The sequence below is a fragment of the Styela clava genome, chromosome 14, assembly GCF_964204865.1.
Source record: "Styela clava chromosome 14, kaStyClav1.hap1.2, whole genome shotgun sequence".
NCBI classification, from domain to species: domain Eukaryota; kingdom Metazoa; phylum Chordata; class Ascidiacea; order Stolidobranchia; family Styelidae; genus Styela; species Styela clava.
Genome location: NC_135263.1, coordinates 3666802 through 3686295, shown reverse-complemented (window position 1 = coordinate 3686295; position 19494 = coordinate 3666802). Strand labels below are relative to the sequence as shown.

At 33.8% G+C, this 19494-nt stretch overlaps 1 protein-coding gene across 1 annotated transcript in view; it reads left to right on the top strand.

Annotated features, from left to right (window-relative positions):
• Window positions 1–19494, top strand: part of LOC120341197 (unconventional myosin-Va-like) — a 65053-nt gene that overhangs the window by 6867 nt on the left and 38692 nt on the right. The window contains exons 6-15 of the mRNA XM_078119842.1: window positions 3111–3254; window positions 5625–5706; window positions 6429–6536; window positions 7192–7301; window positions 9077–9208; window positions 11142–11275; window positions 11586–11667; window positions 13221–13361; window positions 14200–14330; window positions 14548–14626. Coding sequence (XP_077975968.1) covers window positions 3111–3254; window positions 5625–5706; window positions 6429–6536; window positions 7192–7301; window positions 9077–9208; window positions 11142–11275; window positions 11586–11667; window positions 13221–13361; window positions 14200–14330; window positions 14548–14626 — 1143 coding nt within the window. The remainder of the gene's footprint in view (window positions 1–3110; window positions 3255–5624; window positions 5707–6428; window positions 6537–7191; window positions 7302–9076; window positions 9209–11141; window positions 11276–11585; window positions 11668–13220; window positions 13362–14199; window positions 14331–14547; window positions 14627–19494) is intronic.

Below are 19494 nucleotides of genomic sequence, written 5' to 3'. Positions count from 1 at the left end.
TGACCTTTTGCCTTTATTCTTTAGACTTACTTGTCTGTATTTAACAAAACCACTTTGGGCCGACGGTGACGATTGGGCAACAACTTCATGATTCTCAGATCGCCATGGCGACCAATTTAGATGTATTTTTGATTCCTTTTCCACGCAACACTCGGAAGATACTTGCGGAACATTAGTGTTCAGCGGAACACAGTTTGGGAAGCGCTGTTATATTGAAAGCCTTAATCATGCTAAGTGACTTGTGGGCCGCACTAACATCAAACTCAATACAAAGGCGGGGGCCACAAACTATCATCCTGCGGGCCGCAATTGGCCCGCAGGCCGCGAGTTTGAGACCCCTGCCCTAAATGTTCAACAAATACCATAACGCTTATGATTGCGTATCATTCAACATACTGTAATTAATTTCTAATCAATTCAAATATTCTTTTATTTTTTCAAATTCTTCGGGAACAGTTAGTAATGAACAGACTGTGTGAAAATTAACTATTTTTCAATAAATTGTATTTCTTTGTTACAATAAACTAAAGAATTCAAAACATTTTTATATTATTATTTTCACAATTCAAGCGCTTAGTGCCCATAGGAAATGCTGTAATATCATACATCAAAAAGATGTACAATTCAAATTTGTTATATTTTAAAGTGAAATAAAAAAATGAATCATTTTACAGCGCAATATTTTTTGTTTAGAATTGCACAAAGATTTGTCATTTCCTTCCAGCTTATGACATCATGAATAATTTACCATATAGTTGTCATAGCGACTGATTCTTACATCACAAGAGATTTTATTGAGCCTTCTGTTTTTACTTATGAATATTTATTAATATGGTGCTGTATGTAGTCTAAATTGTACTCTGTATGTGGTATAGATTTTTTAAATATTTTATATGGTCCCCACATGCCACATACATGGATTAAGTGGAAATCGAAAGAAAATAATTGAATATTTGAATCAATTTAAAAAAATTTATATTCAATATTTCAAATTTTAGATTTCATGAAATAATTTTGATTAGTTTTATTTAAAACTTTTATATTGAAGCCTCGCAGTATGGTTAGAAAATTTAAAATAGTGGTTCCCAAATCGCGGCCCTTGGCCCATGTGACGATTTAATATGGCCTTTCGAACCTAATGGACCTTTCTCCAACCTTTGACCCCCGAAAAATTCTTCCTATACTTTACCATTGCAAAATTTTCGGGACTTTGTTGAACATGACTCAATTCAGAATAAATTTGATTATGGTACTTACATTCCTAAAACATTATTTTAAACACATTCATAATATTAGATTATCTGGAAGCCCAAATCAGAATCATAAGCTATTCTCAAATGTCGGCTTGTTCTTAGTTAACACCAGTTATTTCTATATGCTGTTCAGTTTTGTTTTGCAAATATTTTTGATTCAAGATATTTAGAAAGAACCAAAATCTAAGCAAAATCCAAATAAGCTGTATCTATAATGTATAAGCTCAATTTTGTTTTTGTAATTCAAGTAACCGATAATGATTATATGTGAATCATAAGCTATACTTAAATTTCGTTCCGAGTTTTAGTCATATTTATATGCAAATTCTGTTTCACGAACAATTTCGATTTCTAATATTTAGAATTTGAATATTTTTGAAAGATATATACATAAGCCATAAATATAAATCTATAATCTATGAGCCAAATTACATTATATAAAATTCAATACAACCATTAATGAACTAATAATAATTTAATAATGAAAAAAATATTAAGAATGCACTAATACCTAAGTCCAATCTGAATAAGCTATATCTATAAGCTGAACTTTATTTTTTTGAATTTCAATGAAACCAATATTGAACTAATAATAATCATAACAATCAAAACCTAAATTTTTGGAAAATATCAGACTTTTAATCCTAAAATGGCGAATTTTGTGGAAGAAATGTGAATTGGGAATATCTGGTTTTTGAAATAGATTTTTCCCTGAATGATCATTGATTGCCGAGTTCATCGAAATTTTTTCCAAGTCACAAATTTGTTCATATGTGGAATCTGTAATGTATTTTATAGCAGAGGCATCAGCCTTGATTAAAAGTTTAATTACGGTTGTTTGCTGTTCTTTGTACTCATAAATACATGTGCAAACAACGAAGGTTTGTTCTTGGTAAATAGCTAATTATCTATATATGGGGTCTCTGTTTCTAATTAGGCTAAGGCTAATAAAGTACCGAATTTTACAGACCATAATGCACACATCGAATCCCTTTTTCCTCAAAAATTGATTGTGTGCCTAATAAGCCTGGTCAGGTATTGCTTTATAGGCTACTTTATTGCCTACACCGGTACCACTATTGCTTTAAATACCGTTATATCTTATGCATAAATGAGCAATCTAAGCAATTTAGTGACAGAATGATATTATGATTCGTGAAAGTCTTGTGATCGAAAAAAGATGGTAATTTTTTTGCAATAAATATCATAAAAACACATGAGACTGTGAGGAACGATTGATAGTATTATTTTCCTTATATCTGTATTAAAACCTTTTTTTGTCAAATTCTTAACAAGTCTTATTTATATTTTGCAAGCCTCCCAGTGTATACTCTCCATGTATGGTTCCATTACATTTGAACCCACGTACATTTGAACCCATGACAATTGCACCTGTATGCTATTGCACCTATGGAATTTTTTTTGTTTCACGGATAGTTAAACCCATACTAACCCTAACCCATGGGTTTTACCACCCGCATATAGATTGAACCCGTGGATATACGCATGGGTTCAAATGTACATGGGTTCAAAACAAATGTACGGTCACCTCCATGTATACGTTGTTTTTTATCTGCCTATGTATCAGCTAAAATAAACTGGTTTTTGTTTCATTGATTTTTGGACTCTCTCTGCTATATTCCACTTTTGTGACCATATTGAACCATATTCACCATCCAATTTTGAATAATCCAGGATAGTCAGGTCTTGCTTTATTCCAGTTTCTTTAACTGGGTAGGTCCATAACCGCCTGTCCTATATGCAATTAATTTTGCAGTTTCTATAAATGGACCATTCATCAGCTGTTAAATCACCAGGTTAGAAAAATTTTAGAAGATTTAAAATCTCTCTTTTCAGGCAATTGGAAATGCAAAGACAACTCGTAACGATAACAGCAGTAGATTCGGGAAATACATTCAAATCAGCTTCAACAAGAACTTTCATATTATTGGAGCTCACATGAGAACATATTTGCTGGAGAAATCAAGGGTTGTCTCACAGGTATCTATGCTGTTTGTTATTGTTAGGATTGGTATATGACTCTCATTCGCGTCTTGCTTTGAATAAGTTCTGAATAACGAATGTGATTGATATGTAATGATTTCTCCTGCAGTGTGTGTACCAGGTTAGGGTTAGGCCATAATTTATTACAATTTTCCTTATTTTAGTTCCATTACGATATCGGGGGCTGTCTGTTACCCCCATAGGTTTCAGTCCTTTTACACAACTTGATCCATATGGGTACACACACTTCTGTAATGATCTAAGAAGGAACTGGAGGGATCTTCCAAGTTTGGAATTTCCTACTTTATGTATTGCGCTCTGAGTGAATTGGCAGGCATCGGATTTGAAACAGATATGTGTGATCTGCGATGCAAACACAATTACGTCTGTAACCGCTTCAAAAGGAGTGTGCAACTTGCGGCCCGCAGGGAAAAATTGTGAGGCACACAGAGAAGTGCCAATTCTGAAATTGGTGCGGCTCACGAAACGAGTTTTTAATTTAGTTTAATCTGGTACGTGCAAGTGATTCCAATTCTTTAGATATAGTATATTGTATACCAGTATTTAGGTACCAATGCAAAATTTGGTTATTTCGGTATTTGATCAGCTTGATGTTTGTTACAAAATTGCGAATCATCCTTGATAAAACACGTCTGTGCACAAACAGCCACTGAGATATGTAAGAAGTTACTATATTCTGGAAGTAAAGGAATCTTTGCAATTCCCAAAATTTTCAAAATTAAAAAAATTAAAATTTTCCCTAACCTTCCAAATTCGCCAAAATTCTCAAAATTCAAAAAAATCAAAAATTTTTTTTTATCTTACCAATTCGCCAAAATTCAAAAAATCCAAATTTTCTCAATTTTTTACAAGTTCTGCCATTTTGAGTTTAAGGCCCTCCGATTTATTCATTTTTGTCTAAATTTGTTTTTAAAATCGAAAAATTACAATCAAGAAATATTTTCTTTATCCAGCATAATGTAAGTAATGTTTCATATAGATGTGTTCCTTAACATTTGGCCATCTTTTCATTAATTTCAGAGTCTGTGATGTTCTTTTCATTATTGCTATTATTAATGACTATCTATCGTAATAACGCTTCGTCCAGTTTTTATTTAAATTTGGCTTAAACTAATGTTTTTATTTTTATGCTAACATTTACAGTTACCATCATAATTTCTTTTTTCTATAATATTCCAAACATAAGCAAGGTTCATTATCAGAACAGAGAAATGTGTGCTCTTAATGCATTTTGTAAATTTTTAAAGGCATAGGATTACCACTTATATTGATAGAGAATCAAGCATAAGTACTTCATTAACTAACGCGCAAGACATAGAAAACTTCAATTAAATAATGATTTGACCATAGGCAGTCCATGTATTTAAATGCTAAATAAGCTTATTTGTTGGATAGGTATTTACAGAAAAGTTTAGCATACGTTTTTCTATTTGGCTTACAATAATCATACTTTTTATTTCATTTCATGCATCCTATTTGGAGCTCTCGTAGTATGTGAACCAAGATGGCAGACACTCGAACGTAGTATGTGTACCAGGTTAGGGTTAGGCCATAATTTTATTCCAGTTTTTATAATTTCAGTTCTATTACGATTTTGGGGACTAGTGTCTCCTATAGTATTTGTACCTGAAATTATGGCCTTACCTTAACCTGGTGCACATACTACGTCCCGGTGTCCGCCATCTTGGTTTACATACTACGGGAGTATCTTTTATTTATCATGGCAAATAATACATTGTTCAAATGCTAACAGAATAACTTGAAAATATACAAGCTTGAATACTATTATTAACATTACAGGGACTAAGGTCAAATTTTGTATAGTTTCCTATATTATCTGTTGAATTGCATACGAATTATTTTCCTGTTGTAAGGTTTTGATCGTTTTTTAAAAAAGTTAGTATTTGCGTCATATCTTACCTAGAACGAGGCATTGTGTTAGCATTAAGCTATAATCTTCGGTTGATTGATACACAGAACATCAACTTGAACTCTAGATCTTTTTTCCCAATCCATTGCAGGACAAATTTTTGCATCCTTGAAATAAAGTATAGCTGCTCAGCACGAAACGAGGATTTTATGCTGTGGTAGTTAACCGCTATCTGCAATTTTTCTCGTGACAGAACATGCTTTGATATGCCACAACTTTTTGGTCACTAATAAATCTATCTCGAGTAACTAAATTGCAAGAGAATATCTGTTATAATTTAAATATTTTTTTTATTAATCAGATTGTATTTACAATTCTTATTGAGAAACGCCCAAACAGGGGCTTCCCAAACTTTTCAAATAATCGTTTTGCAATTGTAATGACTAAAGCCAGATACCTTTTCTGTTCTATTTCAGGCTCCTGATGAAAGGAATTACCATATTTTCTATCAACTTTGTGCTTGTGCTGATCTTCCACAATTCAAACCACTGAAATTGAGTATGTGAAGTATTATTATCTTGATTGAACTAATCAAGCCCAGGTGGCATAGTTAAAAACACCCTTTACTTGTAGTTTTTGTCACAGATTTATATTTCTAATCTTGTAAAAGCTTCTTATGTGAAGAATAAGAAACCATATGAAATAATGATAATTGAACGTCTAATTCTTCATTAGATAGCAGAACCTTGGGTGTCACTGCTTGATAACCAGCTTCGGTTCCCTGTGGCTTCCCTTCTCCAGCAAAATTATTATTCTGGACATTTGCGCATATTTTTTGCATTGTATCTGTTTATTATTTTACTGGTTTGGTAAATAAACTTAACTATAAAAAATTGCTGGACTGCTCTTAATGCATGGTGGTATATGTAACTGCTGGTCAGCTACAGTCCCATGCATTCTTACCGTCTATGCATCTGGAATAATTTAACTGGTTTGCTATTTCCATATCTGGCATTATCTGGACAAGAAACCCATCTCAACAACTTTCCTCTCTTAAATAATTATCAAAAATTACTAACTCCCACTGGTAGAAAAGCTGCGAGTGACCCTTGACGCTTCAACCTAGCCCTATCAGGGAACAATGGTGATTAATTTGAGGCAAGGGCAACTATGGATGGCGATGAAAAAATTGAATTTCTTATCATTCGATAATATTTACTTGTAATTAAACAATCATTTTGTTTGAAATTTCCATTTTAACTCTTTCCTCTATTTTTCAGTGTCTGCCGAACATTTTGAATATACCAGAGTGGGAAACTGTACGACCATAGACAATGTTGATGATCAGAAAGAATTTCAAGAAACTGTGCATGCTCTTACGTTACTTGGTAAGATATTAAGTTTTTGTAAAGATAATTTCAGGTCAGATAAAACATTAAATAAAAATGCGCTTCAAAAGTCGAATTCAAAGAAAAATTGCTAACTAGCTAACATTCCATCAAAAATTGAATAAATAAAGCACTTTTCATGCATAATGGGGGAGGAATAAAAAATTCCAAGTTAGGCGAAAGGAGGAAATTGATAAAAACGGTTGGGAACCAGCTAACCACTGAAGTAGGGTATCATACTTATACCCAATTTGAAGCATTAAATGAAGTTCTACATATAATTCCAATCCAGGGGTACATTAAAGTACCAATCTTTAATGTTCCATATTAAATTATTTGGACGTTCCTTTTTTATGAACCTGTTTTACGTTTGGAATGAATTTTAAAATTTGTTAAAATTCTCACCTAATGCCAAATTGGATGATGTTAATGGCGTGCCCTACTGTCAGCTGGCACCTACACACTCAGGCCCAAAATGCACCGCCCTAGCAAGAGTGCCCAATAATCCCGGACTCCTGTTAAACAATTTACATTCTTGGTGCAAGCGCAGTGTTCTCTTCGCATAATCTATGTACAACAAGGCTTTTGTAATCATACTTATCATAAGATTGGTAATTTGAATCACAAAATAATTCGATAATCATTCTAATTTTAGGAGTCAGTACCAAGTACCAGTCGTTAATGTTCCGTATAATATCAGCAATTCTTCATATGGGAAATATTGAAATTATGGAAGATGAGAGAACGGATTCTTGCCATATATCAGTAAGTGTGGAAACATTTTGTACAAAATTTGATATATAGGCTTTAACTTTTTTTAAATTTAGAATTTATCAATACCATGTAATGTTTTAGTCGTCATAGATGTATTGAATGAAGTAAAAATACTTACCGGTAGTAAAAAAAAACAACAATCATGGTTAAGATATATTGAGAACTGACTTCATAACAAAAAATCGATGTAAAATCATAATGGAATTATTTGAAAGAATCATAGGAGGTCCTCTCTGAGCATGTCAAAATTTGTATTTCATCAAATTGCTGAAGTTTTTCAGCTTTAGTGAACCACTCAAAAGGTAGCCAATTGATACCTAACCTATCGTACCTACAACTAAGGATTTGTGTGTTTCTTTGTATCTTTTTCTGCTTGATTAGATATCTACTAAGCGCTCGTGAATACTTCAGATTCAGTTTACTGGTTTTGAATAGAAGTTAAAATTAGATTTGAAATTTGATCACATTAAGTTTTGGTTCTGAAATGTGGACCTGTTTACCCAATTTTTTTTTGTCTGGTTTTCTTGGAATAATTTCTATTTTTGCTTGCCAATATGAAAATCTTTGAAAAGCCATTTTTTTCTCTGGAGGTTTGTCTGCGTTATACATAAAATGGTACTCCTGTAGTATGTGTAACAGGTTAGGGTTAGACCATAATTTTATTCTGATTTTCCTTATTTTAGTTCTATTCAGGTTCGGGGATTGTCTGTGTTAGCCAAGTGAATATATCCCCTGCCCATAGGTTTCAGTCCCTTTACACAACTTGATGTAAAGTAGGCGAACAAAATTAGTTACCTACATATTGGTACATATACTTCTGGAGCGCCATATATAAATGATTTCCTAAGTATTCGAATATCAATTTTTTTTATATCACAGGCTTATGTTTTACCAACATATGTACACTCATCTTCATCCCCCAGGGGAATTTCAATTTCAAGTCACTAATTGACATTTTAATGGACGGCCATGTCGCTCAACAACCAAAATTTGATTTGCTATTTCCAACAACCTTGTTTGGACCTGAATTTTTTCTGATTTTTTTTTGAAAATTAAATGTTTAGCAATTTTAGCTATTTGAAAATGGTGTTTTTCAGGGCTTCTCATCAAAATCATTGATTTTATCATATATACACATATTATATATAATAAATATACATAAAATAATAAACTTCTTGGATGAGAGACAGGGGTTCTCAACCAGGAGTAAATCTATCGAACCATAAAAGTAAATTTTAAAAGCTGGGAAGTACATGCCTAAATGCAGTTGTCTGTCGTGTAATTGTTGTTTATTATGCTCTCACTATGTAGAGCCTTGGTTTTCTACCTTAGGACCCCTTTAAGAAACATTGGAGATGGTCAGTGTAATACTTTAATTTTCTGAAAAGTATAAACTGTACCTATATATAAAAGCAAAGCTAATATTGACGAAAATGGTCTTGAAGGGTCACAATGTTAATAATAGTGGCAAACTGGTGCTCCAAAAGTATGCGCACCAAGATGTCACACAACCTGAATCCTAACCGGTACACACATACTATGTTCAGGTTGTGCGCCATCTTGGTGCGCATACTTCTGGATGTTCGGCAAACCCATTTGAAACCTGTTGGCAGGTTAATTCCCACTAAAAAAGTAACTATAATAATAGAATAGGATTCAGTATTTTGGATTCTGATAAGGTATTCTAGAATATTCCAAAATAGTAAATTATTCTACATCGCCCATCTCTAGTTACATCTCTAATTCACCATCTCTTTGTATCATAGGTAGAGGATCCTCATCTTGTAACAATGTGTGGTTTACTCGGCATCGAAGCCCAACAAATGTCGAAATGGTTTTGCAACAGAAAAATCACAACAATGGCTGAAGTTTTGATCAAACCACTCACATGTGATCAGGTGAGAAGTTGTTTTACATCTAGCTCTGAAAAAGGCTTTGGGCAAGCTGCCACTGACAAGGCTTGACACAGCATTCCTAAACTGCAGTTATACTTGTTGAGGTTCGTGTCGCACATCTGTGTCTTAGGCCAGTAAGGTCTTGAACATGTATTCCGTCTCTGTTAACTGTTTAATTATTATGCAGATACTGTTTACACTTTTACATTTTTGAGGCTTTGAGGCAAGTAAATATACATACATACATACAAGGCTTACAACAGGATCGGCACTAGCGCGATATGTACTCAATTAGTACGAATTTTGCTCTGAACACGGCTGTGAGTGAACCTTCAACTAAAATGAGTCCAGATCGCTAATCACCGTCATAAGTAAAATTTTTGTAGATTTCATATTTATTTTTTGGATATTCACGTTGAGCAAGGCTTTGTACAAGCAGTGACTTTTGGAAGTTTTACCATAGGGTGGTCGCTGAAAAAACAGTAAATTTGTTTGTGTATGACTGTACCCAAAGGGTTGTTAATCTGAAACATTTTGCACAAAAGTTATGTTCGGTACAGAATATTACAAAGGACCTGGTATTTCAGGTCACTCTGATAATAGTCTCTCTACACAATGCATGAACTCTATTTTACTGCATCAGGTCTATTTACATAAGCGGTTCGTTGTGTTTGCATATTTGGTTAGTTGACTGTTCTGTCACACTTTATCACTGCATTACGTAATACCAGTGCAACTAAATATGGACAACGATTTGAAATGAACTATATTTAATAGTTTCAATTCTTTATTTAAGGACATTTCAGAATAGTTTAATTTGAAAAATGATGAACAGATTTTTGTATTTTGATTTAGAACATTTTTATCTGAAAATTAAAGATTTTTTAGCTGCCGGACAAGCAGTTCAAAACTTAAGACATCCCAACTGATAACAAACAACACAGAAAAAACAATGACCTATATATTTGTGTCGTTTTAGATGTGACATGTGATCAACATGAAGAAAAAGCAATTTTCCACATCAACTTGGCCCCAAATGTATTAGATGTTCGAAAACATTTTATCAAAATGTGTTTGAAATAGTGAAATATTGTGTTTTGGTCATCTCTGAGATTCATACATTTGTTTTATTTTACAATTATATTGACTTTACCACTCTATACTGATTAGTATTCTATCTTAAGTCTCCTTCTATTCCTTCTTATCTCTCTCTCTCTCTAATGAATCAATATATTGATATCAAGACATAGATTAACGTTCTTACAGCGTTTTCCAAACTGTGCATCAAAATGACCTGTTTGCTGTGCTTTTCAAATGTAATTTTATAAAAATGTATACAAAAAGCACATTGTTGTGAATTAGAACCTCATTTATCCATTTTTGAAAAAATGGCTTTTTATCTGCCTGCATTAGATGCCAAAATCTGTTAAAATTAACATTGAGATGATTCAGTCAGGCTGTAATCAATAATGTGCGCAAAAACCGATACTCCCGATGTATGTGCACCCAGATGGCGGACACCGGAACGTAGTATTTGTACCATGGTTAGGCCATAATTTCAGGTACAAATACTACGGGAGTCATTAGCTAGTGCCCGAACACGTAATATAACTAGAATAAGAAAAATTGGAATAAAATTATGGCTCAAGCCTAACCTGGTACATATACTACGTTTCGGTGTCCGCCATCTTGGTGCACATACTTCTGTATAATTGGGTAATTCCAACAGTACAGTACTTAGTATAGCCTCCTTTACTCTTGCTACAGCATCCTTGCTTAATATGCATACAGTTCCACCAGCTCAAAGCATAGAAGAAGGATAAATAGTTGGCTACGCACATAGTCAACTGTTGTCCATGTAAAATTTAAGTATTTATACTTCCAAGTCTAAATAATATCTAATTTACTCTCATTTACCTTCTCATTTCTTTTACAGGCGTTGGCTTCCAGAGATGCTCTTGCCAAACATATTTATGCAAAACTATTCGAATGGATTGTCGACAAAATTAATATCGCTTTGATCACCCAAGAAAAACCACATTCATTCGTTGGAGTATTGGACATCTATGGGTGAGACAGCTTTATGGTAACTTGCTGCGGAATTCAAACTAATCAAAGTCATAACCTGGATTCTGATATAAATTTTTTTTTAATTCACAATCGAAGTTGTTTTCAATATTTAAATATTCACCATTCAAAATTGTAAGCTCATGCAGGATAAATAACAGTGCAATGCCAAGCATATTCATAATGCTATGCATGATGCAAATGTTAAGCGACTGACTAACTCATGGGAAACGTGAATTTTCAAGGCCCTAAAAATCGTTTCAAGCTTTTCAATCTTCTAAAAGACTTAATTCTGATCTTTTACTAACCACAGATTCGAAACATTTGAGATCAACAGTTTTGAGCAGTTTTGCATCAACTATGCCAATGAGAAGCTGCAACAACAATTTTGCCAGGTAAGAGTGTTGATTTGATGAATGTGAATTAACATAATCTCACAGCACAGGCCGTTTTTGAACTCTCAGTCATTTCAAAATCATCCTTTATAGCAGGGTTTCCCATTTCAAAATCATCCTTTATAGCAGGGTTTCCCAAACTAGGAACCGTAACGACTGCACAGGAGGTCAGCAACGGTATGAAAAGAGTTTAAATTATATACAAATAGATCATAATTTTATCAAATTGCTGTTTGCCTGCCAGTAATTAACTTTAGTTTAGGTATTGATTCAGACTTTCATGAGTTTTATTTCGTCAAAGCAAACATTATCCTTCCTTGTTGGCTAGGCACAGAAATTGATACAACATAGGATGGGGGTCCAAAATAAAATTCAAAAAGAGAGGTCTGCGGCCTCAAAGGTTTGGGAAAGCTTCTGCTTTAGAGCTTCATTATAAATTTGTTTGCCTTTATAATCATATTGACTTCACAATTCTACAATGACTAGCGTATCATGCTAACACTCCTTTCGTTGGTTGTTATTTCTTTCTCTAACTAATCAATATATTGATGCTAAGACTGAAATTAACCTTCTCACAATATTATTTAATCTTTCTAAATGATCAATAATCTTAGAATAGAACAGAATAAGGATAATTAAAGATTGTACTATGGCAGGGGCTAATTTGGTATATATTTGTTAAAAAACTGTTTATTATTTATAGTTCCATGTTGGGTTTTACGCCTCCGGCCTGGTAACCAAGTCTATTATATGGGAAAGTAAGAAAAGTAATAGCTCACCCCTGTACTACGGCATATATTCCAACATTGGTGACTCGTCATTGAATTTTCTCGACACTTCATTATAACTTCTGCAAACTTCATAATTAGGGACGGCCAATATTGAATATTCTACTATTTCGGATACATTATGAGAAAATATTTTCAAAAATGAACTATCAAATACATTCTAAATTGGTTGCAAGTTCATATGGAAAACTAAATAAATCATTATATTTTCATCTTGATGTTATCCAAAATAACATACATACACAAGGTCATTGTTTTCTTTGTGTTGTTTTTTACCAATTGAGATATTGTACATTCTGATCTGCTTGCTTAGATTAAGACAAGCTGAGACTATAACTAGATAGCAATCGGAGAACGTCGACTTATCGATCGTTAGGAAAGTTAGGGTATCCCCCAAAACAGAAACTGCAGTTCCGATTCCTTTGCTCTGACAAACAAACAGACAAATATGTACCAACATACTTACCGATCGATCGAACCTAAACCGCCAACCAGGAAACACAGTATCGTGTCGACTCATTGTTACTATTCAATTATCCATACCTATGGCGCTTTGTTTGGACACGGAACTTGCGCTTCACTAAACCGACTACTTAATAAAATCGCCTCTCCGGTTGAGCCCTTTTCTTTTTTTTGCGGTATTACATAAAGTAAACTTTGATTACCTATGACTTCTCTTCTTCAGAAAAACAGGAAAACTACGCGAAAACACTTTTACTTAGCTCCGAGTGAAATAATTACCGTACCTATTTTATCCAATTTCAGCATGTTTTCAAACTAGAGCAGGAAGAATACGTTCGTGAAAAAATTGAATGGAAGTTCATTGATTTTACTGACAACCAGCCTTGCATTGATTTGATTGAAAAGAAACTTGGAATCCTGGATCTGCTGGACGATGAATGTCGGGTAAGGCACTTTAGGCGCTCCCAAAGTATGTGTACCAAAATGGCGCACAACCTGAACACTAAACCTGGTACACAACTATGGTAAGGTTGTGTGCCATTTTGGAACACATACTTTGGGACTTTCAATATGAACAAAGCAATGTACAAACAGCCACGGATAATGCTCCGACACTAACTAAGCTAAGTCTGTGTTACTATTTAATTTGACGTCCGACTAAGAATAGGATTCAGGGTACTCCCGTAGTATGTGTACAAGGTTTTGGTTAGGGCATAAGTTCATTCCGATTTCCTTATTTCAGTTTTATTACGAGTTCGGGGACTGTTTGTGTTAGCCAAGTGAATATACCCCCTGCCCATAGTAATCAGTCTCTTTACACAACTTAATGTAAAGTAGGCGAACAAAATTGGTTACCTCTAAACCGGTACACATACTTTTTGATCGCCGGATTCCGTGCATATGGTAGATATCACTATCGGTATGCGATTAATCACATCATTGGCATTGAACAAGGCCCTGTACATGCAGCCACTGATATCGAATGATATGTAAAAAGCTACTATCATTTGAAAAGACTGGAATCCTTTTGATTCGCCACTGCCTCACCATTTTATTTTGCCGTCATTTCAATGGTCATCATTTAACTTTTCTCAGAGACCATTCTTGCTTACTTTTATATGATCATGCGCGATCTTACTTTTACCAAATGCTTTTGAAAATGACAAAGTACTGACTTACATGTCACAATTTGTCACACCATCATGAACAATCGAAAGATCAAAAGTCAAGGTCATCGAATGGCTCAAAAACGTTCTATAAAAACCATCATATTATTTTCCAGATGCCAAAAGGGAGCGACATATCATGGGTTCAGAAACTTTACGACAAACATTTGAAAACTTCAAATCATTTCGAAAAGCCAAGAACTTCAACAACTGCTTTCGTTATTGTGCATTTTGCGGACAATGTCAGGTGGGAAAAATTCTGATGTGTGAGAAGTATATTTCTAAAGAATCCAGTTTTTTTTCAAACGGTTGTTGTAGTCTTTCTCTGAGCAAAATTTTACAAAATTGTATATGAAAAAAAAATTTAAAGTTCATAATTAGATGGATGCAAAACTTTCATCAGATTAAACGCACTATAAACATCTAGTAAAAATCTTTGTTTAAATTTAATGCAATCTGTCCAGGTATGAAGTTGAAGGATTTCTTGAAAAGAACAGAGATACAGTACATGAAGAACAGTTAAATATTCTCAAAGCAAGTCAGGTATGCATCATTATGTTCCTGTAACCTTTAACCTCAAAATAGTTTCAATACTGAGTGGTCTGTGTTTTGATGTTTAATTTTGTCAGAATTTAATAGAATCACGCAGACACTTTGTCTATAATTATGTAACAAAATAATCTGGTAGCTCGTATCTATATTTAAATCGAGGCATATTATGTTTAGCTATCATCGTTCTTCATTATACATAAAACAATAGTGAGTAGACCTGCCTAATTAGATAGATAGCAGCCTAACTTGCAGCAAGTTTCATTTAGTCAATTTAATTTCATAAATTTGTCTCTGGCTGTGAAGCAAAATTTGCTTCACAAATTTTCCAACATAATAGCCAAAATGTTTCAAGTGATTCTATAAATGATAATCTTATCCAAATTTAAACAAAAAAATAGTGATGTTGCAAAAAATAATTTTTCTTTAGCCCAAGATGGCTGACTTATACACCTAGTCACTATAATAGAATAGACAAATAGATGCTTTAGGTTTCTAGATTACTATATTCCATGGGCCACTTTAAATTCCTTCTTTTCCCCAACTAATTTTGTTCGCCTACTTTACATCAATTTGTGTAAAGGGACTAAAACCTATGGGCAGGGGGATATATTCACTTCCTCGAACTCGTAATAGAACTAAAATAAGGAAAATGGGAATAAAATTTTGGCCTAACCCTAACCTGGTACACACACTACGGGGGTATCTAATCACCCACCCCCAAAACCGGTAATGCTTTAAAAACCAGTAACAGTACAGATCGTGCCTTATTTATGAATAAAAACCCAATTTAAGTAATTTATAAACCAGTGTGCCTTATGGTCTGTGAAATACAGTATGTATAATTGCTTAATGTTTAATTTGTGTAGTCCCAAGCAATAGAGGTGTTTAGTAGGGGTTCTCAACTGGGGTAAGTTACCCCTTGGGGTATATTCGGCCTGCATTGGGGGTAAATTTTACTTTTCAATTCTGAGGGGTAAACAATAAAAGGGGCTCCCGAAGTATGCGAACCAAGATGGCGGACATCGGAATGTACTATGTGTACTAGGTTAGGGTTAGGCCATAATTTTGTTTATAAATACTACGGGAGGCTCTTGGCTAGTCTTCGAACTGATAATAGGACTAAAATAATGAAAATTGGAAAAAAATTATGGCCAAACCCTAACCTGTTACCCATGATACGTTCCGATGTCCGCCATCTTGGTTCGCATACTTCGGGAGCACCAAATAAAATGATGCTTGAGAACCCCTGGTGTATAGTGTTGGGTGGAGTTGAAATCTTTATATAAGTGTGAATTAACTTTCTTTTTTCTGATTTTTGTTTCCTGGACGTTTCCCACGGACAGAAGGTAAAGTATTAGTCACTAACTGCACCTTGTGTAACACTTTCCTGTTTTGTCTCTTCTTCACTGTATGTTTGGTTTACTGTTCTGTCAGGGTGTAGTTAGGAATTCTTAAAGGGGGGGTTTTATACTTCTAATTGTTCATTTAGACCACAACAAATAGCGGTCGCAGTCCCCCTTCTCCCCCTTGGCCACGCACTCGTGCACTGTATACAGCGCTTTGGGGTTGGGAGTTTGAATGTTTTTACTGGAATTGTAGATGATATTATTTTTTAATTTAAACTGAATAAAAATTTAGGTTGGGTAAATATTTCTAATAGTCTATTAAGGAACGCTTACACACACAAGAACCTTTTGTGTTCTTATCCACATTTTCCATTCTTTTGCACTGTCTATGTTGGTTTGGTGTCTTTTGCACAAGAAACAAATGTCTCTTCAATAACACAAATTTGACCAAATAATTGTTTAAATCGAGAATTTACCATGTTAAATATAACAGGCATACTTGGTTGGGTAGCATGTTGTATTACATAAACCTTTTGTTCGTAATTGCCACTATTTTTCATCTTTCTGTACTCTCTTTGTTGGTTTGGTGTCTTTGCATAAGAAACATCTCTTTAATCACACAAATTTGACCAAATGATTGTTTAAATCAAGGATTTTCTATATCAAATATAACAGGTTGAGTAGCGTTTGTATAACTATGGCTCTCTGCAAAATGACAATATTCAGTTATTCAGACGTCTTGCATCACAATTTCACAAATTATATTCTGTAATGTTTCGTTCGACCAAAGTCGGGCTTCCCCAAACGAAATGTTACAGAATTAAATTTCTGAAAGCTTTTTCTTTCTTTTTTATGCAAATAAACCTTTTGCAATAAACACCACTATTTTCTATCTTTCTGCACTGTCTATGTGGGTTTAGTGTCTTTTGCACAAGAAGCATTGCTTTATTAATCACACAACTTTGTGACCAAATAATTCTTTAAATTAAGAATTACTATGTCAAATATAACAGGCATTCTTGGTTGAGCAGCATGTTGTATTACATAAACCTTTTGCATATATCGGCAAACACGCAATATCGGCCCGATATATCATATCGGCCGTAAACCGCCAATATATATCAGCCATACTCGGCAAGCGCCGGGCTGCGTGCTGTCTATGTGTGTCTGGTGTCTATTGTGCCAGAAACATCTCTTTAATAATAACTACTCAAATTTGACCAATTAACAGCACAGTAAGTAGAGCATTAGAACATCTTCACTGAAAGTTTGAAATCAATAGGTCAATTATTCGCGAATAAAAGCAATTATTTCCTAACAATTATAATTTAGCAAATATGTAGACATGAACATTTTGAATCTCATTTCTATATGTTTTAAATTTTTTTATTCCTAAATCTTATTCCTATGAATAATTAATGATTTCACATAAACTCTAACTAAAAATAATTTATTGAACAAAATCTGTGTGCACAAAGAAGACTTTTTGAGATGTAAAAGTAGTGAGAACATCTTTTTAAACACAATTATATTTGGTTGCATTTATGGACACTGCTGTGTAAATATCCAAGTAAGGTGCTAAATTTAGATCGAATCTTTCAAATTAAAAAAAATTTTGAAGTCCAGATCAAACTTTTTTGAGGTTTCAAACTCGGTTTATATGCGAGTATATACGTTAAATTAAAATCGATGGTTTTTCTAGTAAAACATGTCAGTGTATCAGTGAAATTTAAATTACGGATTGAGACTACAGCCAGACTCCTCACACATATGGCAGTTCAGGCTTAGTTCCAAATTGAATTATTTGAAATTGCCAAATATGATCTGAACATATCATATGCAAGTCGTATATGATTAGTGTTTGGGCCTTGCTTGTTTGAGTATAGATTATCATGATTAAGTAGCCTATTAATTTTATCCAAAATTAAAATTCATGACATTTGGCATATATCACAATTTCGCTATTTAATCACTCAGATTAGGATATTCGCATATGAAATCAATGGAGAGAAAAATTATGGAATTGATATATATTCTAACATGAGCCGTCTTTTGTTTATTAAGAGGTAAATGCCATTTCAAAATGATACGGATTCGTTTCCAAAACCCTAAGCAATAGCTGTTGCTAAACTATTCCATTTGTAAAGGTTTTAGTCTCACACAAAAGTGTTTTACCTAATGTTGCCGAATATGAACCGAGGATACCATGAGCTAATTAGATATGATTCATGTTTGGGCCTTGCTTGTTTGAGTATAGATTACCGTGATTAAGACACCTTTTGTTGAAAGTCATTCAGCTGAAATTTTCCCATGACATCACAATAAGTGGAATTAAAGTAGAAAATGGAGGGTTTTTAAAAGGAGCAAAGTTTTAAATAGGTTTTTATTTACATTGTTTTTACATGCTTCACTCTGATAAGGCTTTGAACAAGCAGATGCTTCCATGTTAGAAGCTTTTTCATTCCGGATTCATTCCAATATAACTCCTCAATCTAAATTACTCAAGTTGAGTGTAATTTGCTGATATTTGTCCTATTTTAGTGGAGTTTTAACCAATTTTTCTTTCAACTCTCACCAAATTTTGTCCATGTGACCACTGTACTAAATTGTTACTCTTCTTTTGTCTACTGCTGTTCTCAAATTAAACAGCGCTACAGAGGTGTGTGTACCAATATGGAGGTAACTAATTATGATCGCCTACTTCATATCAAGTTGTGTAAAGGGACTGAAACCTATGGGCTAGGGGTATATTCACTTGGCTAATGCAAACAGTCCCCGAACTCGTAATTAAACTAAAATAAGGAAATTGGAATAAATTATGGGCTAACCTCACACACTATGGGAGTACCAATTAAGCTTTGCATTGAAATATTCACAATCTTCATTGGACATCTATAGTTCGTATTGGAAATTTGTATTTGTTGGGATTTTATTTTTTTATTGTGAAAAAAACACTTTTCTCTTCAACTACTGGACCATTTGCTTTAAAATATTCAGTGGTTAAAGATTGTATTTTTTCACTAAAAAGCTATTAATTTTGTTATTTATTATCAAATATTTCTGCGGAGTCTACGGGATTCGTTTTTCACTGGAGGAAAATGTTTTTTGTTTCTTCATAAAATTCTCACATTGCTTATTCAAATCTTCCAATTTTCTGCACATTCACTCATCTTTGCTTGTTTTAACTTTCTTTCAACGCACTAAACTCACTACTAGAGTGCTTGCATAGAATATGTTTATCATATTGCATGGTGTGAATGTATGTGTTGTACCTCTCTAATCTTTAGGTTAACTGCTAAAATATATAGTGATAATAAGAATAGTATAAAAGTTAGATTTGACACTTAAACGACAGTGCACAATGTAACTGCCCCAAAACTATACCCTGTTGTCTATTTGGCATTGTAACAGCCTTTTATAGGTCAGGCCCTCTGACTGGAAGCCATAACCTAACCTTCTGTCAATATAGCAGCCCAGTAGCTCTTTCTTGTGGAGGCTATTTGAATAGCGATT